The sequence below is a fragment of the Oncorhynchus masou genome, chromosome 2, assembly GCF_036934945.1.
Source record: "Oncorhynchus masou masou isolate Uvic2021 chromosome 2, UVic_Omas_1.1, whole genome shotgun sequence".
NCBI classification, from domain to species: domain Eukaryota; kingdom Metazoa; phylum Chordata; class Actinopteri; order Salmoniformes; family Salmonidae; genus Oncorhynchus; species Oncorhynchus masou.
In genome coordinates, this window is record NC_088213.1 from 18,035,683 (window position 1) to 18,060,039 (window position 24,357).

At 45.7% G+C, this 24,357-nt stretch overlaps 1 protein-coding gene across 1 annotated transcript in view; it reads right to left on the bottom strand.

Moving 5' to 3' along the window:
• The window catches only part of adamtsl3 (ADAMTS-like 3), a 228,380-nt gene that overhangs the window by 61,378 nt on the left and 142,645 nt on the right, over window positions 1-24,357 (bottom strand). Inside the window, 8 exon segments of the mRNA XM_064984412.1 lie at window positions 1,298-1,593; window positions 12,298-12,382; window positions 13,796-13,943; window positions 16,510-16,720; window positions 19,405-19,455; window positions 19,654-19,792; window positions 21,169-21,280; window positions 22,482-22,639. Coding sequence (XP_064840484.1) covers window positions 1,298-1,593; window positions 12,298-12,382; window positions 13,796-13,943; window positions 16,510-16,720; window positions 19,405-19,455; window positions 19,654-19,792; window positions 21,169-21,280; window positions 22,482-22,639 — 1,200 coding nt within the window.

The following is a 24,357-nucleotide window of genomic DNA, read 5'->3' on the forward strand; positions in this document are numbered from 1 at the left end:
GAGAGCTGAGAGAGGGCGAGCTGAGAGAGGGCGAGCTGAGAGAGGGGAGCTAAGAGAGGGAGAGCTGAGAGAGGGCGAGCTGAGAGAGGGAGAGCTGAGAGAGGGAGAGCTCAGAGAGGGCGAGCTGAGAGAGGGCGAGCTGAGAGAGGGAGAGCTGAGAGAGGGAGAGCTGAGAGAGGGAGAGCTGAGAGAGGGAGAGCTGAGAGAGGGAGAGCTGAGAGAGGGCGAGCTGAGAGAGGGCGAGCTGAGAGAGGGCGAGCTGAGAGAGGTTAGAGTTGAGAGAGGGAGAGCTGAGAGAGGGAGAGCTGAGAGAGGGAGAGCTGAGAGAGGGAGAGCTGAGAGAGGGAGAGCTGAGAGTGAGATAGTGGGGTTAGAGAAACAAAGAGGTCACACATGGACACTGAGATAGAAACAAAGCATCTACTGCAGGGGTTTGACTACTTGTTCTTCTTCTAAAGGAATAACATTTTTGTTTTGGGGGAAACTAACTCAATATACTTTAAAATGACTGAAACCAAATCCAAACTGTGTAGAAATGATAATGGACCTATATTCATACAGTTTCTTGACTGTTTAGCTCACTAATAAACACTAGACAGTCAGGGAGCGCTGAAAATTCCCTGATTGATAGAGGACTATGTTTTGCAAAATTTTATGGCAAGGAAATATAAGCAATTTTCACTGTGGCCTTCCGAACTCCGTGGCCCCTGGGGGGAAATGAGTTCGACACCCCTGACCTCCTGTATATGACTATGAGAATCCCATCCTGTATAAAATAAATATGAAACTTTAATAAGAAAGCCATCTCACAGGGTAATAGTGAAGGAGTTATTTGAGTAATTACCAGATTTATCATGTAGACAAGGATGTTGCATGTTTGGGATAATTTATTTATTTTTATTTCACCTTTATTTAACCAGGTAGGCTAGTTGAGAACAAGTTCTCATTTGCAACTGCGACCTGGCCAAGATAAAGCATAGCAGTGTGAACAGACAACACAGAGTTACACATGGAGTAAACAATTAACAAGTCAATAACACTAGAGTACTGGAGTACTAGAGTGCTAGAGTACAACCCTTTTTAGTAGTGTTTGGAATTTAGGATTATACCTTGGGTAATGTTTAGGATAATGTTTGTTTAAATGTTTGGGAATATGTTTTGTATGACCTTTTGGGATAATGTGGCAGTATTATTTCAGATAATATTTGGGAAAATATGGTTGGTATGATGGTTGGGTAACAATGTTACAATGTTCGGTACAACGTTTCGGTTTCGTTGAAGCACCGGTGCAGCTCACCTGTAGCACAGGAGGCCGAGCAGCCACTAAAGCCCCTGTAGTCCCAGTGGTGGGGCTCCTCACCCTGGGTGTGAGGGCCTTGAGGATCCTGGAGGTCAGGAGAGAAGCCTGGGCCTAGAGTACAGGCTCCCCCATCGCAGGGCCTCTCCAGCTGGGGCCGCTCTTCACCGCACTCCTCCTCGGGCAGGTCTACCTCCGTCTGGGTGAAGGAGAGGAGGACACGACACTTCAGCTCCCGTGTCTGTTTGCCGAGCCCACAGGTGACGCTGCAGGTAGACCACGACCCTGGGATTAACCTGGAGAGTAGGAAGGAAGACTCAGCGAATGGAGTTAGGTAACACTGAGATAAACACGGATGAAATTGTATATGTCAGTTTTTAACCATCAAAAGTAAAATGCATCTCTACTTTTTTCATAAGAATTAAGTCGTTTCATACAACAATTTTAAAAAACTGACATTTGTATGTTTTTCTCCAAAAGAACCTTCAAAGAACCTCCTGTATACAGCGCCTTTGGAAAGTATTCAGACCCCTTGACTTATTCCACATTTTCTTAGGTTACAGACATATTGTCACGTTCTGACCTTTATTTCCTTTGTTTTGTCTTTATTTAGTATGGTCAGGGCGTGAGTTGGGTGGGTAGTCTATGTTTGTTTTTCTATGATTTGGGTATTTCTATGTTTCGGCCTAGTATGGTTCTCAATCAGAGGCAGGTGTCATTAGTTGTCTCTGATTGAGAATCATACTTAGGCAGCCTGGGTTTCACTGTGTGTTTGTGGGTGATTGTTCCTGTCTCTGTGTCTGCACCAGATAGGACGGTTTGGGGTTTTCACATTTCTTGTTTTTGTAAGTTTGTTCATGTTAAGTGATTTATTAAAACATGAATCAAAGTAACCACGCTGCGCTTTGGTCCGCCTCTCCGTCAATGGAAGAAATCCCTTACACATATTCTAAAATGTATTAAATCGTTATCTTCCCTCATCAATCTACACATAATACCATATAATGACCAAGCAAAAACAGGTTTGTAGACAGTTTTGCTAATTTATAAAAATAAAAACAGAAATATCACATTTACATAAGTACATTTACATTTTACATTTACATTTAAGTCATTTAGCAGACGCTCTTATCCAGAGCGACTTACAAATTGGTGAATTCACCTTCTGACATCCAGTGGAACAGCCACTTTACAATAGTGCATCTAAATCATTAAGGGGGAGGGGGGTGAGAAGGATTACTTATCCTATCCTAGGTATTCCTTGAAGAGGTGGGGTTTCAGGTGTCTCCGGAAGGTGGTGATTGACTCCGCTGTCCTGGCGTCGTGAGGGAGTTTGTTCCACCATTGGGGGCCAGAGCAGCGAACAGTTTTGACTGGGCTGAGCGGGAACTGTACTTCCTCAGTGGTAGGGAGGCGAGCAGGCCAGAGGTGGATGAACGCAGTGCCCTTGTTTGGGTGTAGGGCCTGATCAGAGCCTGGAGGTACTGCGGTGCCGTTCCCCTCACAGCTCCGTAGGCAAGCACCATGGTCTTGTAGCGGATGCGAGCTTCAACTGGAAGCCAGTGGAGAGAGCGGAGGAGCGGGGTGACGTGAGAGAACTTGGGAAGGTTGAACACCAGACGGGCTGCGGCGTTCTGGATGAGTTGTAGGGGTTTGATGGCACAGGCAGGGTGCCCAGCCAACAGCGAGTTGCAGTAATCCAGACGGGAGATGACAAGTGCCTGGATTAGGACCTGCGCCACTTCCTGTGTGAGGCAGGGGCGTACTCTGCGGATGTTGTAGAGCATGAACCTACAGGAACGGGCCACCGCCTTGATGTTAGTTGAGAACGACAGGGTGTTGTCCAGGATCACGCCAAGGTTCTTAGCGCTCTGGGAGGAGGAAACAATGGAGTTGTCAACCGTGATGGCGAGATCATGGAACGGGCAGTCCTTCCCCGGGAGGAAGAGCAGCTCCGTCTTGCCGAGGTTCAGCTTGAGGTGGTGATCCGTCATCCACACTGATATGTCTGCCAGACATGCAGAGATGCGATTCGCCACCTGGTCATCAGAAGGGGGAAAGGAGAAGATTAATTGTGTGTCGTCTGCATAGCAATGATAGGAGAGACCATGTGAGGTTATGACAGAGCCAAGTGACTTGGTGTATAGCGAGAATAGGAGAGGGCCTAGAACAGAGCCCTGGGGGACACCAGTGGTGAGAGCGCGTGGCGAGGAGACAGATTCTCGCCACGCCACCTGGTAGGAGCGACCTGTCAGGTAGGACGCAATCCAAGCGTGGGCCGCGCCGGAGATGCCCAACTCGGAGAGGGTGGAGAGGAGGATCTGATGGTTCACAGTGTCGAAGGCAGCCGATAGGTCTAGAAGGATGAGAGCAGAGGAGAGAGAGTTAGCTTTAGCAGTGCGGAGCGCCTCCGTGATACAGAGAAGAGCAGTCTCAGTTGAATGACTAGTCTTGAAACCTGACTGATTTGGATCAAGAAGGTCATTCTGAGAGAGATAGCGGGAGAGCTGGCCAAGGACGGCACGTTCAAGAGTTTTGGAGAGAAAAGAAAGAAGGGATACTGGTCTGTAGTTGTTGACATCGGAGGGATCGAGTGTAGGTTTTTTCAGAAGGGGTGCAACTCTCGCTCTCTTGAAGACGGAAGGGACGTAGCCAGCGGTCAGGGATGAGTTGATGAGCGAGGTGAGGTAAGGGAGAAGGTCTCCGGAAATGGTCTGGAGAAGAGAGGAGGGGATAGGGTCAAGCGGGCAGGTTGTTGGGCGGCCGGCCGTCACAAGAAGCGAGATTTCATCTGGAGAGAGAGGGAGAAAGAGGTCAGAGCACAGGGTAGGGCAGTGTGAGCAGAACCAGCGGTGTCGTTTGACTTAGCAAACGAGGATCGGATGTCGTCGACCTTCTTTTCAAAATGGTTGACGAAGTCATCTGCAGAGAGGGAGGAGGGGGGGAGGGGGAGGAGGGTTCAGGAGGGAGGAGTAGGTGGCAAAGAGCTTCCTAGGGTTAGAGGCAGATGCTTGGAATTTAGAGTGGAAGAAAGTGGCTTTAGCAGCAGAGACAGAGGAGGAAAATGTAGAGAGGAGGGAGTGAAAGGATGCCAGGTCCGCAGGGAGGCGAGTTTTCCTCCATTTCCGCTCGGCTGCCCGGAGCACTGTTCTGTGAGCTCGCAGTGAGTCGTCGAGCCACGGAGCGGGAGGGGAGGACCGAGCCGGCCTGGAGGATAGGGGACATAGAGAGTCAAAGGATGCAGAAAGGGAAGAGAGGAGGGTTGAGGAGGCAGAATCAGGAGATAGGTTGGAGAAGGTATGAGCAGAGGGAAGAGATGATAGGATGGAAGAGGAGAGAGTAGCGGGGAGAGAGAGCGAAGGTTGGGACGGTGCGATACCATCCGAGTAGGGGCAGTGTGGGAAGTGTTGGATGAAAGCGAGATGGAAAAGGATACAAGGTAGTGGTCGGAGACTTGGAGGGGAGTTGCAATGAGGTTAGTGGAAGAACAGCATCTAGTAAAGATGAGGTCGAGCGTATTGCCTGCCTTGTGAGTAGGGGGAAGGTGAGAGGGTGAGGTCAAAAGAGGAGAGGAGTGGAAAGAAGGAGGCAGAGAGGAATGAGTCAAAGGTAGACGTGGGGAGGTTAAAGTCGCCCAGGACTGTGAGAGGTGAGCCGTCCTCAGGAAAGGAGCTTATCAAGGCATCAAGCTCATTGATGAACTCTCCGAGGGAACCTGGAGGGCGATAAATGATAAGGATGTTAAGCTTGAAAGGGCTGGTAACTGTGACAGCATGGAATTCAAAGGAGGCGATAGACAGATGGGTAAGGGGAGAAAGAGAGAATGACCACTTGGGAGAGATGAGGATCCCGGTGCCACCACCCCGCTGACCAGAAGCTCTCGGGGTGTGCGAGAACACGTGGGCGGACGAAGAGAGAGCAGTAGGAGTAGCAGTGTTGTCTGTGGTGATCCATGTTTCCGTCAGTGCCAAGAAGTCGAGGGACTGGAGGGAGGCATAGGCTGAGATGAACTCTGCCTTGTTGGCCGCAGATCGGCAGTTCCAGAGGCTACCGGAGACCTGGAACTCCACGTGGGTCGTGCGCGCTGGGACCACCAGATTAGGTGGCCGCGGCCACGCGGTGTGGGAGCGTTTGTATGGTCTGTGCAGAGAGGAGAGAACAGGGATAGATAGACACATAGTTGACAGGCTACAGAAGAGGCTACGCTAATGCAAAGGAGATTGGAATGACAAGTGGACTACACTTATCGAATGTTCAGAACGTAAAGCTTACGTAGCAAGAATCTTATTGACTAAAATGATTGAAATGATACAGTACTGCTGGAGTAGGCTAGCTGGCAGTGGCTACGTTGTTGACACTACACTAATCAAGTCGTTCCGTCGAGTGTAATAGTTTCTACAGTGCTGCTATTCGGGGGCTAGCTGGCTAGCTAGCAGTGTTGATTACGTAACGTTACGTTAAAAGAACGACAATAGCTGGCTAGCTAACCTTGAAAATCGCTCCAGACTACACAATTGTCTTAGATACAAAGACGGCTAAGTAGCTAGCTAGCTACGATCAAACAAATCAAAACGTTGTACTGTAATGAAGTGAAATGAAAATGTGATACTACCTGTGGAGCGTATTCAGACCCTTTACTCAGTACTTTGTTGAAAATCCTTAGACAGCAATTAAAGCCTCACATCTTCTTGGGTATGACGCTACAAGCTTGGCACACATGGATTTGGGGAGTTTCCCATTCTTCTCTGCAGATCCTCTCAACCTCTGTCAGGCAGGATGGGGGGGGGGGCGTTGCTGCAACTATTTTCAGGTCTCTCCAGAGATCTTCGATTGGGTTCAAGTCCGGGCTCTGGCTGGGCCACTCAAGGACATTCCCGAGACTTGTCCCGATGCAACTCCTGCGTTGTCTTGGCTGTGTGCTGAGGGTCGTTGTCCTTTTGGAAGTCGAACGTTCACCTTATTCTGAGGTCCTGAGCGCTCTGGAGCAGGTGTTCATCAAGGATCTCTCTGTACTTGGCTCTGTTAATCTTTGCCTCAAATCCTGACTAGTCTCCCAGTCCCTGCCGCTGAAAAACACCCACACAGCATGATGCTGCCACCACCATGCTTCCTCCATACATGACGCTTGGCATTCCGGCCAAAGAGAATCTTGCTTTCATCAGACCAGAGAATCTTGTTTCTCATGGTCTGAGAGTTTTTAGTTGCCTTTAGGAAAACTCCAAGTGGGTTGTCATGTGCCTTTTACTGAGGGCCACTCTACCATAAAGGCCTGATTGGTGGAGTACTGCAGAGATTTTTGTCCTTCTGGAAGGTTCTCCCATCTCCACAGAGAAACTCTATAGCTCTGTCAATGTGACCATTGGGTTCTTGGTCAGCTCCCTGACCAAGGCCCTTCTCCCGATTGCTCAGTTTGGCCGGGAGGCCAGCTGTAGGAAGAATGATGGAGGCCACTGTGTTCTTTGGGACCTTCAATGCTTTGTTAACCTTCCCCAGATCTGTGCCTCGACACAATCCTGTCTCAGAGCTCTACGGACACTTTCTTCCACCGCATAGCTTGGTTTTTGCACTGACATGCAAAGTCAACTGTGGGACCTTATATAGACAGGTGTGTGCCTTTCCAAATCTTGTCCAATTCATTTAATTTACCACAAGTGGACTCCAATCAAGTTGTAGAAACATCTCAAGGATGATCAATGAAAACAGGATGCACCTGAGCAACATTTTGAGTCTTATAACAAAGGGTCTGAATACATATGTAAATAAGGTATTTCTGTTTTGTTTTATTTGAAATACATGTACAAACATTTCTAAATACCTGTTTTCACTTTGTCGTTATGGGGTATTGTGTGTAGATTGCTGAGGATATTTTTTATGTAATCCATTTTGAATAAGGCTGTAACGTAACAAAATGCAGAAAAATTAAAGGGGTCTGAATACTTTCCAAAGGTACCGTATGGTTCTAACTAGAACCCTCTATGAAGGGTTCTACCAATAATCATCTTATAATCTAAAGGTTCTTCCTAGAACCGTCTGTGAAGGGTTCTAAATCAAATCAAATGTATTTATATAGCCATCTTACATCAGCAGATATCTCAAAGTGCTGTACAGAAACCCAGCTTAAAACCCCAAACAGCAAGCAATACAGGTGTAGAAGTTCTCTACCGAGAACGTTTTTATCTCCTACAACCCTCCATGAACACTTCCACTAACCTTATTAGACTTTAAAATGTAATTAGTTTTGACAATACATTGCATGTATCATAAGGCCTTTATTTGAGGGCCTAGTTATACCCGAACTCAGCGGTGTTCTGAACATCCTGGTTTACAGGCCACATCAGGCCTGCAAGTCACATTAAACTGGCATTATATTAGAATCCAGCCAGAGTTAGGAGATCCTGCAACCTGCAAAGAATCATCAAAGAACCCTTTCTTCCAAAAGGGGTTCTTAGGATGTTAAAAGTACTAGGTAGAACCCTTTGCCTTACAAAGAACCCTTGTTCTTCTGATCAAAACAGTTCTTGGTAGAACCCTATCCCTCCGGAAAAAAACTTTTGGAACCATTTTTTCTAAGACTTGTAGGAAAATCATTCCATTTGGAATGCAGACTAACACTGAATGACAGACACTTTCTGGCTCAGCCAACCTAACACAGACTGACTGAAGTCCTAAGCTGTACTCTGACATACATTTTGGATACATAGAATATTTTAGTGAAAGAACAATCTTTTACATTTGTAGTGTGTTGTATCTATACTCAGCGGGGAGGGAGGTAGAGAGGTGGGAAAAGAGAAGGAGAGACAGAAAGAGAAAGAAAGAGAGAGAGAGCATGAAGAATGAAAAAAATAACATTTCTTCCTAAACAAAATAAATGTTAGAAGTGACAGAAATCAGATCGTGACAATATTCATGTCTTGTATTTCTCTGCTGCTTATAAAAGTAATGTCAATCCAGTGGATTTGTGAAAGTAGTTACATTTGTCCAATCGTCCCCCAAAGCCAGATGAGAAAGTCAACACACACACACCCTGGTCCCGCTGTCTAAACATTCTTCTAGCGCTTGGGATTCCGTCTTTTGGGACCTGCTATTCCCTCACAGCCGTAGTGTGTCATGTTTGGACCGGTGTGTTGTGTGTGTGTGTGTGTGTGTGTGTGTGTGTGTGTGTGTGTGTGTGTGTGTGTGTGTGTGTGTGTGTGTGTGTGTGTGTGTGTGTGTGTGTGTGTGCGTGTGTGCGCATATCTGTCATGTTTAGACCGTGTCATTAAGAAAGATCATGATGATGTCAGAATGTAAATGAAAATGGAGAAAACAGACTCTTCTATGTACGGGGGTGAATGACTGATGTAACGTGCTTTACTTCCAAAGACGTTGGGAACTAATGAGGGTGAATGAGGTGGTGTGTGTGTGTGTGTGTGTGTGTGTGTGTGTGTGTGTGTGTGTGTGTGTGTGTGTGTGTTAATGTGTATCTCTGCGTGTGTGTGTGTGCATGTCAAATCAAATCAAATTTTATTTGTCACATACACACGGTTAGCAGATGTTAATGCGAGTGTTGCGAAATGCTTGTGCTTCTAGTTCCGACAATGCAGTAAATACCAACGGGTAACAATTGCACCACTATTACCTTATACACACAAGTGTAAAGGGATAAAGAATATGTACATAAAGATATGAATGAGTGATGGTACAGAACGGCATAGGCAAGATGCAGTGGATGGTATCGAGTTCAGTATATAGATATGAGATGAGTCATGTAGGGTATGTAAACATATAAAAGTGTCATTGTTTAAAGTGGCTAGTGATACATGTATTACATAAAGATGGCAAGATGCAGTAGATGGTATAGAGTTCAGTATATACATATGAGATGAGTAATGTAGGGTATGTAAACATTATATTAAGTGGCATTGTTTAAAGTGGCTAGTGATACATTTTTTACATCAATTCCGTTATTAAAGTGGCTGGAGTTGAGTCAGTATGTTGGCAGCAGTCACTCAATGTTACTGGTGGCTGTTTAACAGTCTGATGGCCTTGAGATAGAAGCTGTTTTTTAGTCTCTCAGTCCCTGCTTTGATGCACCTAGTTTGCACCCGGTGATGCATTGTGCAGACCTCACCACCCTCTGGAGAGCCTTACGGTTGTGGGCGGAGCAGTTGCCGTACCAGGCGGTGATATAGCCCGACAGGATGCTCTCAATTGTGCATCTGTAAAAGTCTGTGAGTGCTTTTGGTGACAAGCCGAATTTCTTCAGTCTCCTGATGTTGAAGAGGCGCTGCTGCGCCTTCTTCAAAACGCTGTCTGTCTGGGTGGACCAATTCAGTTTGTCTGTGATGTGTACGCCGAGGAACTTAAAACTTACTACCCTCTCCACTACTGTCCCGTCGATGTGGATAGGTGGGTGCTCCCTTTGCTGTTTCCTGAAGTCCACAATCATCTCCTTTGTTTTGTTGACGTTGAGTGTGAGGTTATTTTCCTGACACCACACTCCAAGGGCCCTCACCTCCTCCCTGTAGGCCGTCTCCTTGTTGTTGGTAATCAAGCCTACCACTGTAGTGTCGTCCGCAAACTTGATGATTGAGTTGGAGGCGTGCATGGCCACGCAGTCATGGGTGAACAGGGAGTACAGGAGAGGGCTCAGAACGCACCTTTGTGGGGCCCCAGTGTTGAGGATCAGCAGGGTGGAGTTGTTGTTACCTACCCTCACCACCTGGGGGCGTCCCGTCAGGAAGTCCAGTACCCAGTTGCACAGGGCGGGGTTGAGACCCAGGGTCTCGAGCTTGATGACGAGTTTGGAGGGTACTATGGTGTTAAATGCTGAGCTGTAGTCGATGAACAGCATTCTCACGTAGGTATTTCTCTTGTCCTCTTGTCCAGATGGGTTAGGGGAGTGTGCAGTGTGCAGTGTGGTTGCGATTGCGTCGTCTGTGGACCTATTGGGGCATGTGTGTGTGTGTGTGTGTGTGTGTGTGTGTGTGTGTGTGTGTGTGTGTGTGTGTGTGTGTGTGTGTGTGTGTGTGTGTGTGTGTGTGTGTGTGTGTGTGTGAGCCTCTAGACCTGACAGATCCCAGGGTGTGTGTGTCAGTACTAACAGGACCACAGCAGCAGGCCATAATCACATGCTCATCACCAACAGAGGAAGGAGAGGAAACCCACCAGGACATTAGCACAGACCTGTGGATAAGCTCTGGCGGTATGTGTGTATATGTGTGAGTTGTCAGGCCCGTGATAAGGACTTGTGTTGGAGATATCCGGACCGCCATGCTCAGTGACTCAGCTTCTACACACGCACACATGCACACACACACCACCGGAATCCTGGAGTGTTCTCCTATATATAGCAACATGAGTAACTGTGCGGAAAAGGAACGTCTAAAAGGGAAGTCTGTCTCTGATAGGGGTCAAGCACTACAGCAGTAATACGAGACAAGTTATCAAGGGAAACAAGTCAATCTGGCAACCCTTTGCTCAGACTATACTGAGGGTTGCCAGATCTGCTGTGTTCCTGATAAGTTGTTCAACTACTGCTGGGTCTCTCTCTCCTGTGAACTCTAAACCTTTTAACTGCAGTAGGCTAATTCAGGGTCACACAGAGTGTTTCACCACACACACATGGTTATGGGATCAAAAATAAGAAGACACCTGCACCATGTCAGATATAGATTTGAAATGTATTAAATGTTGAGTTTGCATCCCAATATTACACTTTATACACATGACAGACGACTGAAATATAACAAAACTGTTTGACATAGAAACACCGGATTTTATGTAAAAAAAAAAAAAAGTTTAATAATTATGAAATGACAAATACCGTTCCACCCGTGAGGCCACTAGAGGGTGCTTTAGTAATTTGACTGCAGGAAAGGGCCACACACATTTACTCCACATACTGTAAGCGATGCCTTTGGTAGACCACAGCCGACCGCGGCGGAGGAGGTATGCACACACGCATGTGTATGTCTGCTTCTTCATGTGTGCGTTTATATGCATGTGTGTGCCTGCCTGCATGTACTGTAAGTGTGTGTGTGTATATTAGAGTGTGAATACATGTGTGTGTGTGTGTGTGTGTGTGTGTGTGTGTGTGTGTGTGTGTGTGTGTGTGTGTGTGTGTGTGTGTGTGTGTGTGTGTGTGTGTGTGTGTGTGTGTGTGTGTGTGTGTGTGTGTGTGTGTGTGTGTATATTTGAGTGTGAATACATGTGTGTGTTTGCGTGTGTGTGTGTGTCTGTCTGATGCTGGGGACTGCACTTACTTTCCTCTGGCAGTGGCCAGGGTTGTGTCTTTACTAGGGGGCCTGTATTGGACTGTGATTGGCTCAGTGGGCTCTAACCTGATTGTCCCATTTGTGGGGGCTAACGTTACAAAGATGCACTACTTTTGACAAGAGCCCCTAGGCTTATCTATGGTCAAATGTAGTGCACTAGGAAACAGAGTGCCCTTTGGAACACAGTTCTAGCAGCTCTAATAATATAGCTCATTGGGAGTTCAGAATGTTCTAGAAACATAGAAAGAGAGAGAGAGAGAGAGAGAGAGAGAGAGAGAGAGAGAGAGAGAGAGAGAGAGAGAGAGAGAGAGAGAGAAAAACAGGAGCCAATGGCAGAAGTAGACTTCCATCCAGGTTCTCTTGCTGTGTGTGTGTTTGTCTATGTGTGTGTGTGTTTGTCTATGTGCATGTGTGTTTGTGTGTGTATGTGTGTGATCTTGTGTCTGTGTGCGTGTGTGAGTATGTGTGTTATTGCATCTGTTTGTGTGCATGTGTGTTTGTGTGTGTATGTGTGTGATCTTGTGTCTGTGTGCGTGTGTGAGTATGTGTGTTATTGCATCTGTTTGTGTGCGTGTGTGTTTGTGTGTGTATGTGTGTGATCTTGTGTCTGTGTGTGTGTGTGTTTGTGTGTGTGTGTGTGTGTGTGATCTTGTGTCTGTGTGCGTGTGTGTTTGTGTGTGTGTGTGTGATCTTGTGTCTGTGTGCGCATGCAGTGTGGACTTGAGTGTGTGTATCTCTACTCACGTTGGTTCTTCTGTAGCGGTGCGTTGTTCTTCCAGCTCCTGGGCTTGTTTTAACCAGGGTAGCTTGGCCTCCACAGGAACTGACTCTAGACCAGATATTAAACAAACATAGTTAGTCAGCTGCCTTACACTGGGCACAGTAACTGACTCCAGATCAGGGAAAGAGAGTTTTAGGCCACGTTCCCATGGGTTGGCCTAGGATAACACTGCAATGTGTGAAACATCTCTCTCTCTGGTTTTACTATCTTTGTGGGGACCAGAACATTTATTTAATATCCTTGTGGGGACATTTTGCCAGCCCGCAAGGAAAAATGCTATTTTAGGCTTAGGAATTAGGTTTAGGGTTAGGGTTACAGTTAATTAGGGTTTGGGCTAGGGTTAGGGTTAGGTTAAAGGGTTACGGTTAGCGGTTAGGGAAAATAGGATTTTGAATGGGAATCAATTGTTTGGTCCCCACAAGGGTGTGTGTGTGTGTGTGTGTGTGTGTGTATGTGTATGTGTATGTGTGCGTGTGCGTGTGTGTGTAAGAGAGACTGTGTGCATGGGTGTGCAAGGCCCTGACTGACCCCAGCATGAAAACGACCAAACCAATCACCATACTACTAAATCAGAAGAGTTGATTTACAACGCATCTCTTCCTCTCAACCAAATGATCATCCTTACTATTTCATTGGGAGACTTTTAAAAAGCAAATATTTCCCTCTCAAGTAGCTCATATTTTCACCCTCCATTTACTCCAGATGTCTACCACGATGCCAGTTTTGACTCTTTGCCAACATTACTGAAGCCTGGAGTTCTAGAGCCAAACCCACGTCACTCTGCACACACACATACACACTCCACACACGGACTTTCTGATACACCCCCCCGCCCCACACACACACATATACACACTCCAGTGGTCTTTAGTCTCCAGTCCCTCAGCCATATCTAGCTGTGATAATGAAGCCCTATGACTTAGTTAATTGTCTGCTGCATAAGTATTTGCTTGCCAGATTGAGTTTTACTCCTGACTGTATGTAGACGGGGGAGGCTGACAGTATTAGTTGTATGTAGACAGGGGAGGCTGACAGTATTAGTTGTATGTAGACAGGGAGGCTGACAGTACTAGTTGTATGTAGACAGGGGAGGCTGACAGTACTAGTTGTATGTAGACAGGGGAGGCTGACAGTATTAGCTGTATGTAGACAGGGGAGGCTGACAGTACTAGTTGTATGTAGACAGGGGAGGCTGACAGTACTAGTTGTATGTAGACAGGGGATGCTGACAGTACTAGTTGTATGTAGACAGGGGAGGCTGACAGTACTAGTTGTATGTAGACAGGGGAGGCTGACAGTACTAGTTGTATGTAGACAGGGGAGGCTGACAGTACTAGTTGTATGTAGACAGGGGAGGCTGACAGTACTAGTTGTATGTAGACAGGGGATGCTGACAGTATTAGCTGTATGTAGACAGGGACACACACACACACATAAACACAGACACAGTGGATACCGTACCTCTGGGTTTGTGGCATGCGACAGGTACCAGGCAGTCTTCTTTGATATGTGGTTTGAGGGATGTGTTACAGCCACCAGTGTGCTGTCCCCTGTGGTCGATACACAGGACCACTCTGTACCGCAACCCACGGCCACATGTCACTGTGCACTGCAAAACACACACACACACACACACACACACACACACACACACACACACACACACACACACACACACACACACACACACACACACACACACACACACACACACACACAGTTACAATAGCACACACTTTAACCAACCACCAGTTTATATAAACGTAATACTGACTTTATATAAATTGTATATGTTATATGCACATAAGCTCCTGTTCTTACCACATACAGCCAGTTCATATAGGCTTCATAGCCAGTTCATATCGGCTTCATAGCCAGTTTACAGGGACTTGTAGCCAATTAACAGAGGCAGAGGATTCAAGTTCTTCTGTGTGCACATCACTGAGGACCACTGAGGACACCGACATCATGATGAAGAAGGCGCCTCTACAACCTCAGGCGGCTGAATAAATTAGACGTGGCCCCTAACATGCTGACCAAACCGGACACGTCAGTTGCGTGAGCGTCGCAAAATTCATTTAGAAATCCATGTTATTCAATTATTGCACCCACACTGCTCGCGCGCGCCAACGATTGTCTGCGATGCCAAGGGCTAAAATAGAACTCCTCTCTATTTCTGACGCAGATCGCGCTGCAAGTCCTGCCTCTCCCATCTCCTCATTGGTTTATAGAAGCAGGTACCCACGTGCCATCTCCTCATTGGTTATACCCATGTGAGTGATTGAAAGACAAACTGTTTTGCCAGTTGTCGTGGTAATACTATGAAAGTATAGATGCCATCACCATATAAGTTCAAAGATGAAAAAGCCTGGAAGGAGGAGAGATGACTAGAAACGATTCGGTTGGCTGTTCTATATGTGGATTAATTGTCGGAGTAGATGACCTTGTGCATTTCAGGTAAAATAACAACCTAATGTTTATATCCCAGGACAAATTAGCTAGCAACAGCATGTTAGCTAAATAGGACAAATTAGCTAGCAACAGCATGTTAGCTAAATAGGACAAATTAGCTAGCAAGTGCAAGTGCATTGAGCGCATTCTGTCGGGCTGCATCGCCACCTGATACGGCAACTGCTCCGCACTCAAACGCAAGGCTCTTCAGAGGGAGGTGAAGGCAACTACAGCGTTCGGTGTCAATGGAAGGCCAAGAAGATCATTAAGGACTCAATCCACCTGAACCAAGGATGGCTACCGTCTGACAGACGGAGTCAGTACAGGTGCATCAGAGCTAAGAGACTAAAAACCAGCTTCTATCACCAGACCATCAGACTGTTGAACAGCTTCTATCACCAGACCAAGAGACTAAAAATTAGAGAAGTGCCAGCTTCTATCACCAGACCATCAGACTGTTGAACAGCTTCTATCACCAGACCAAGAGACTAAAACCAGCTTCTATCACCAGACCATCAGACTGTAGAACAGCTTCTATTACCAAACCATCAGACTGTTGAACAGCTTCTATCACCAGACCAAGAAACTAAAAACCAGCTTCTATCACCAGACCATCAGACTGTAGAACAGCTTCTATTACCAGACCATCAGACTGTTGAACAGCTTCTATCACCAGACCATCAGACTGTTGAACAGCTTCAATCACCAGACCATCAGACTGTTGAACAGCTTCTATTACCAGACCATCAGGCTGTTGAACAGCTTCTATCACCAGACCATCAGACTGTTGAACAGCTTCTATTACCAGACCATCAGACTATTGAACAGCTTCTATTACCAGACCATCAGACTGTTGAACAGCTTCTATTACCAGACCATCAGACTGTTGAACAGCTTCTATTACCAGACCATCAGACTGTTGAACAGCTTCTATCACCTGACCATCAGACTGTTGAACAGCTTCTATCACCTGACCATCAGACTGTTGACCAGCCTCTATCACCAGACCATCAGACTGTTGACCAGCCTCTATCACCAGACCATCAGACTGTTGAACAGCTTCTATCACCTGACCATCAGACTGTTGAACAGCTTCTATCACCTGACCATCAGACTGTTGACCAGCCTCTATCACCAGACCATCAGACTGTTGACCAGCCTCTATCACCAGACCATCAGACTGTTGACCAGCCTCTATCACCAGACCATCAGATCATCGGACACACCCACACACACCTCATACTCACAAACACACAGACATACACACACACTCATACTCAGACACACACAGCCAACACTGCTGTCTTGTGCTATAGAGACATTGAAACACTGGTAGATACTGTAAATAGTGTATCATATTATTTATATTACTGTACACTGAATTTGACCTACCCTGTTAATAGACACTTCATCTTTATTTATACACTGGATTTTTGATAGAGATTAGAGATTACTCTAAATTATATACTGCTATGCATATACATAGAATGATTAGCTGATCTTGTGTAAATGATCCTGGTTTATGCAGTGCTATTTGGTTAATCAGATTCATCCCGCCGTACTTTATTATTATTTATTTTTTTAAACATTTTAATTGTTTGACATTTTACTGCATTGTTAGAAGCTAGTAACATAAGCATTTCACTGCACCCACTATAACACCTGGTAAACTGTGAATGTGATCAATAAAAACCTTGATTAGATGTTTTCACTTGGTAGCTCACCTGAGACCACTCCATGGCAACCCACTGTGGGCAGGTGAAGCTGTTGCAGCTCTGCTGCGTGATTGGCCGAGGGGAGTGTGTGCACTTCCACTGCTCCACCTGAGTGATCTGTCCGTGGTCGTCGTCCTCAACACACACCACGCTGCGCTCCTGCAGCCCGCCGCTCTCCCCACACGACACTGAACACTCCGTCCAGGGACCCTGCTCCCACCTGGGGAAAAACAGCAATACGATGCATATAACTCTTTATGATGTTTTAAACAGTGACACAGATATTGCATACTGGACCCTGGATCCTATTCCAACTAAACTACTGAAAGAGCTGCTTCCTGTGCTTGGCCCTCCTATGTTGAACATAATAAACGGCTCTCTATCCACTGGATGTGTACCAAACTCACTAAAAGTGGCAGTAATAAAGCCTCTCTTGAAAAAGCCAAACATTGACCCAGATAATATAAAAAACTATCAGCCTATATCGAATCTTCCATTCCTCTCAAAATTAAAAAAAGAAGCTGTTTCGCAGCAACTCACTGCCTTCCTGAAGACAAACAATGTATACAAAATGCTTCAGTCTGGTTTTAGACCCCATCATAGCACTGAGACTGCACTTGTGAAGGTGGTAAATGACCTTTTAATGGCGTCAGACCGAGGCTCTGTATCTGTCCTCGTGCTCCTAGACCTTAGTGCTGCTTTTGATACCATCGATCACCACATTCTTTTGGAGAGATTGGAAACCCAAATTGGTCTACAGGGACAAGTTCTGGCCTGGTTTAGATCTTATCTGTCGGCTGCTAGAATCCTGACTAGAACCAAAACATGTGATCATATTACTCCAGTGCCTCCCTACACTGGCTTCCTGTTAAGGCAAGGGCTGATTTCAAGGTTTTACTGCTAACCTACAAAGCATTACATGGGCTTCCTCCTACCTATCTTTCCGATTTGGTCCTGCCGTACATACCTACACGTACACTACGGTCACAAGACCCAGGCCTCCTAATTGTCCCTAGAATTTCGAATTTCTAAGCAAACAGCTGGAGGCAGAGCTTTCTCCTATAGAGCTCCATTTTTATGTGAGAGACGCAGACTCGGTCTCAAACTATAAGTCTTTACTGAAGACTCATCTCTTCAGTGGGTCATATGATTGAGTGTAGTCTGGCCCAGGAGTGTGAAACTGAACAGAAAGGCTCTGGAGCAACGAACCGTCCTTGCTGTCTCTGCCTGGCCGGTTCCCCTCTCTCCACTGGGATTCTCTGCCTCTAACCCTATTACAGGGGCTGAGTCACTGGCTTACTGGTGCTCTTCCATGCCGTCCCTAGGAGGGGTGCGTCACTTGAGTAGGTTGAGTCACTGACGTGGTCTTCGTCTCTGGGTTGGAGCCCCCCCTTTCGGTGTGCCGTGGCGGAGATCTTTGTGGGCTATACTCGGCCTTGTCTCAGGATGGTAAGTTGGTGGTTGAAGATATCCCTCTAGTGGTGTGGGGCCTGTGCTTTGGCAAAGTGGGTGGGGTTATATCCTGCCTGTTTGGCCCTGTCCGGGGGTATCATCGGATGGGGCCACAGTGTCTCCTGACCCCTCCTGTCTCAGCCTCCAAGATGCTGCAGTAGTTTATGTGTCGGGGGGCTAGGGCCAGTCTGTTATATCTGGAGTATTTCTCCTGTCTTATCCGGTGTCCTGTGTGAATTTAAGTATGCTTTCTTTCTTTCTTTCTCTCTCCCGGAGGACCTGAGTCCTAGGACCATGCCTCAGGACTACCTGGCATGATGACTCCTTGCTGTCCCCAGTCCACCTGGCCGTGCTGCTGCTCCAGTTTCAACTGTTCTGCCTGCGGCTATGGAACCCTGACCTGTTCACTGGGCATGCTACCTGTCCCAGACCTGCTGTTTTCAACTCTCTAGAGACAGCAGGAGCGGTAGAGATACTCTCAATGATCGGCTATGAAAAGCCAACTGACATTTACTCCTGAGGTGCTGACTTGTTGCACCCTCGACAACTACTGTGATTATTATTTGACCATGATGGTAATTTAGGAACATTTGAACATCTTGGTCATGTTCTGTTATAATCTCCACCCAGCACAGCCAGAAGAGGACTGGCCACCCCTCATAGCCTGGTTCCTCTCTAGGTTTCTTCCTATGTTTTGGCCTTTCTAGGGAGGTTTTCCTAGCCACTGTGCTTCTACACCTTCATTGCTTGCTGTTTGGGGTTTTAGGCTGGGTTTCTGTACAGTACTTTGATATATCAGCTGATGTAAGAAGGGCTATATAAATACATTTGATTTAATATGACATAGCATAACATAGGAGAAGCTAACACAGAGCTATAACATGTTTGTGACTATCTGTGACACCTAATTCCGTGACATAGCATAGGCATAACTATACTATGTAGGAAGAATATATATGCTCAGAAGATGTTTGACATGTCCTCTCTGTTACTGACAGTAATAATAATGTCATAGTACTACAGTATTACAGGCTCTGTGATAAACAAGTGTCCTGTCCAGGGGTGTACAGGCACTGTGACAGTAGGGTACTACAGGCCCTGTGATAGACTAGTGTCCTGTCCATGGTACTACAGTAGTACAGGCTCTGTGATAGACTAGTGTCCTGTCCAGGGTACTACAGGGTACAGGCTCTGTGATAGACTAGTGTCCTGTCCAGGGTACTATCAGTAGTACAGGCTCTGTGATAGACTAGTGTCCTGTCCAGGGTACTTCAGTAGTACAGGCTCTGTGATAGACTAGTGTCCTGTCCAGGGTACTACAGGGTACAGGCTTTGTGATAGACTAGTGTCCTGTCCAGGGTACTACAGTAGTACAGGCCCTGTGATAGACTAGTGTCCTGTCCAGGGTACTACAGGGTACAGGCTCTGTGATTGACTATGATGGTCACTCACCGTGGCAGAGGCTGAAAGTGGTCATAAGGCATCACCTCTATGAAGCCATCACTAGAGAAGAGAAAGAGAAAGACAACGCCATGTCACCATGACCATTCAGAGGAACCATGTTTCCGATACAGTCTTCACATGCACAACCACGACTGGAAACAGAATAGGGTATGTCCCAAATGGCTCCCAATTCTACATGGTGCACTGCTTTTGACCAGGGCCCATAGGGCAACCATTGTGATTGGTACATGTACATGCCTCTCAGGACAGAGGTCCATGTTGCACTCCTTGAGTTTGGGCGTGGGTTTGGTGTTCTCAGGGTAGCTGTTACAGTGTTGCTCTGGTAACACCTGACTGGACCTGATGTCTGTGCACTCTGCTGAGTTCAGCTGGTAACCTGGCAATAGGCAGAAACAATCAAGGTCAGCAATGAATAGGATCGAAAGCAAACATTGGACTAACATTTGGTGGGCAATGGGTTCATTTTGGGCCATTCAAATGTTTGTCTCAATGTCTGTTTTGGGAAGAAACATGAAACGAAAGCACTAAAACACAGACACGTTGGGTCCTTCACAATTGGATGCATTGCCTCATATTGCATCAACCAAAATGTAACCAAAATATAAATTGAATGTATGAAATGGGAAACATTGGATGAATGTTTGGTTAATGCTGGGTTAACGTTTTGCTCAATCATATCTCAAGCCTCATCAACGTCTCCAGCTTTGACACCTATAAGAGCTGATCTGGGTTCAGTCATAAAGCTTTAACTAATAGTAGGCTTCAACAGTCTCTATAAGAGCTGATATGGGTTCAGTCATAAAGCTTTAACTAATAGTAGGCTTCAACAGTCTCTATAAGAGCTGATCTGGGTTCAGTCATAAAGCTTTAACTAATAGTAGGCTTCAACAGTCTCTATAAGAGCTGATCCGGGTTCAGTCAAAAGCTTTAACAATAAGAACAGTCTCTATAAGAATGATCTGGGTTCAGTCATAATGCTTTAACTAATAGTAGGTTTCAACAGTCTCTATAAGAGCTGGTCCGGGTTCAGGCAAAGCTGTTGCGGGCAACAAGAACAGTCTCTATAAGAATTATCTGGGTTCAGTCATAATGCTTCAGCTAATAGCTGGCTTCAACAGTCTCTATAAGAGCTGATCTGGGTTCAGTCATAAATCTTCAGTGCTGGCACAGCCAATAAACAACATAAGCAGCCGCTTAGGGCCCCACGGCTGCTAGGAACTCAGTTGGTTCCCAATTTACTATTGAGAGTTGTTTGTATCGCTTTTAATCTTTTTAATGAATTTATCTGATTAACACTTTGTTCTAGCTAGCTACTTGTGTAGGTTGCTATCAAGTAAACACAATGATAATAGTAATGATAATAATTTAGTAGAAAACACAAGTTTCCATTTCAACATGTGGTAGTGCATCAGACGTTTTCCACTTGTTCTGCAAGTCACTCAATGAACCCATGTCAGATCAAATGTTTTACATCGCTTAGTAAGTAGTTTAACAAGCTAACTAAACTTTGTAGTAATGAGTAGAATTACATGAAATGTGTTTTAAAACTTCAATAACTACCTGAGTGCCATGGCAAAACATTTTACATTTAATTGAAATTATTTGCACATTTTTCTCTCCACCACAAAGACAGCTAAAATGCTAAAATGTTTTCACCACACAGGTTTTTGATCGCTTAGGGTCCTTAAAAGGCTCGGCCTTGTTAGCTAGCAACAACAGTCTCTTTAAGAGCTGATCTGGGGTCAGTCTCACCTCCTCCACAGGTGACAGAGCAGGGGAAGAAGTCAGTCTCTCTCCACTGGTACCTGATTGGTTGATAGAACAGGAACTGGACCATCGTGTCCTTCGGAGCAGCATATTTCACCTGGAGAGAACACACACACTGTTAGACACAGACGCACACTCACACAATCACGTGCACGCACTCACACATCCATATCTAAAGATGTCTCGAGATCTAGACATGTTTAGAAAGATTATTGAGATTTAAGACTCAAACTCAGTCACTGGCCTTAGAACTCAGTGTATAAAGTCGTAAAACTCAATGTCTGAACAGACTCTGGTGCCAACATGAACCAGCCCAATCCTCATTTTCATGCAGAACAATCATCAGAAGAATGTCTCGCAATCAAGCATTTGGACCACACTCCCTTCTAGTATCCCTTTACTTAAATGAATTATTTCAACATTAATAATCACATTGAATAAACAAGGATTTGCTGACATCAGATGAAAGTAGAAGTTATTTTCTAAACTAAACATTTGTGCTGTGGGTAATGTGCAGTTCATTTATGTCGCGGGCTGTAGGCGCCGGTCCAAATCCTATATTATGTCATTGTGTCATTGGTTCCATGTGAAAGACAGCGGAACCCTTTTACCTTTACAGTGCACTCATTTTAAAAGTTGTGGACTAGAAAGGGAAAAGGGCGCCATTTAGCAGGCAGCCTAGGCCTAGGCCTACATACTAGTGTCTGCTATGGAATACACACAGGGCCTGATTTTCAGACTATGATGATCATGATGAAGATGCTAACGATGATGATGATGATGATTAGGAGAGCCATGGCACGCAGTGTTTTATTGCCACAGAAATGGGAGTCGTGTCATGTTTGTGCAATGCTTTGATAACCTCAATGACATGAGAGAGAGCTTGGGTAGTGTCCCAAATGGAACCCAATCCCCTGAAGTGCACGACTTAAAAGTGAACTAGGTCAAAGGTTGTGCACTACAAAGGGAATATGGTGGGATTTGGGACGTAAGCTGACTTTGTGGGTGTAATCAGCATACTTCACTAACATGCAATGTGTATGTATGTATTGGCAAGGGCTTTCTCTACAAAATTGTCATGAATCTGTTCAGTATGCTGACATGAGTGGATGTAAAAGAATGGTCATTTACAAAGACAATATTGATATGGTTACTCAGATTACAACATCTAAGAACACAAAAAAGACTTTCAGAATCATAAGAGAAATTGAGAAATGACTCTGGGATGATGTAGGTATGCATTTCCCTCATGAATGATGTAGGTAGACGTTTCCATCAGCTCCTCTTCCTCATGTCACCTTGATGATGTAATCGGCTCCCAGAGGTCCTTGTGTCCTGAGCGTCTGTCTGTCTGTCCCTTTCTGGTAGTCCACGGTGGTGTTGCCGATGATGTAGGAACCGGGAGAGACCAGACTGTGCTCCTCTCTATGACCCTGCAGAGACTGGGTCTCGATTACTGCAGGAGAGAGAGAGAGAGAGAGAGAGTGAAGGGGGGGGAGAGAGAAAGAGACACACACAAAGACATAATGAGGTAAATCTGGATGTATAAAGTCCATCAGCAGTACTCTGCACACCAAGAACAGTTGATAACGGTGTTGATGTAGATCACAGAGAGTGGTTTTAACCTTGTCTGAAAGCTGAACACAGCAGACGGTAGTTAAGCTGCTGAAGTAACGTCTAACCTTCAGCTCGGCGAGTTAACACTGTTTGCTGTGTTGTGTGTGTGTGTGTGTGTGTGTGTGTGTGTGTGTGTGTGTGTGTGTGTGTGTGTGTGTGTGTGTGTGTGTGTGTGTGTGTGTGTGTGTGTGTGTGTGTGTGTGTGTGCGCTCACTCTCATGATTCCCACCTATACATGAATGGACCAGTGCCCATATTCATAAAGTGTATCGGAGTAGGAGTGCTGGGATTAGTTTGTCCTTTTAGATCACAATGTATAAGATTTACAGTGGGGCAAAAAATTATTTAGTCAGCCACCAATTGTGCAAGTTCTCCCACTTAAAAAGATGAGAGAGGCCTGTCATTTCCATCATAGGTACACTTCAACTATGACAGACAAAATGAGATTATTTTTTCTCCAGAAAATCACATTGTAGGATTTTTAATGAATTTATTTGCAAATTATGGTGGAAAATAAGTATTTGGTCAATAACAAAAGTTTATCTGAATAGATTGTTATATACCCTTTGTTGGCAATGACAGGGGTCAAACGTTTTCTGTTAGTCTTCACAAGGTTTTCACACACTGTTGCTGGTATTTTGGCCCATTCCTCCATGCAGATCTCCTCTAGAGCAGTGATGTTTTGGGGCTGTTGCTGGGCAACACAGACTTTCAACTCCCTCCAAAGATTTTCTATGGGGTTGAGATCTGGAGACTGGCTAGGCCACTCCAGGACCTTGAAATGCTTCTTACGAAGCCACTCCTTCGTTGCCCGGGAGGTGTGTTTGGGATCATTGTCATGTTGAAAGACCCAGCCACGTTTCATCTTCAATGCCCTTGCTGATGCAAGGAGGTTTTCACTCAAAATCTCACGATACATGGCCCCATTCATTCTTTGCTTTATCAGTCCTTTGCAGAAAAACAGCCCCAAAGCATGATGTTTCCACCTCCATGCTTCACAGTAGGTATGGCGTTCTTTGGATGCAACTCAGCATTCTTTGTCCTCCAAACATGACGAGTTGAGTTTTTACCAAAAGTTCTATTTTGGTTTCATCTGACCATATGACATTCTCCCAATCTTCTTCTGGATCATCCAAATGCTCTCTCGCAAACTTCAGACAGGCCTGGACATGTACTGGCTTAAGCATGGGGACACGCCTGGCACTGCAGGCGTAGTGCAGGCGTCCCTGGCGGCGTAGTGTGTTACTGATGGTAGGCTTTGTTACTTTGGTCCCAGCTCTCTGCAGGTCATTCACTAGGTCCCCCCGTGTGGTTCTGGGATTTTTGCTCACTGTTCTTGTGATCATTTTGACCCCACGGGCTGAGATCTTGCGTGGAGCCCCAGATCGAGGGAGATAGTCAGTTGTCTTGTATGTCTTCCATTTCCTAATAATTGCTCCCACAGTTGATTTCTTCAAACCAAGCTGCTTACCTATTGCAGATTCAGTCTTCCCAGCCTGGTGCAGGTCTACAATTTTGTTTCTGGTGTCCTTTGACAGCTCTTTGGTCTTGGCCATA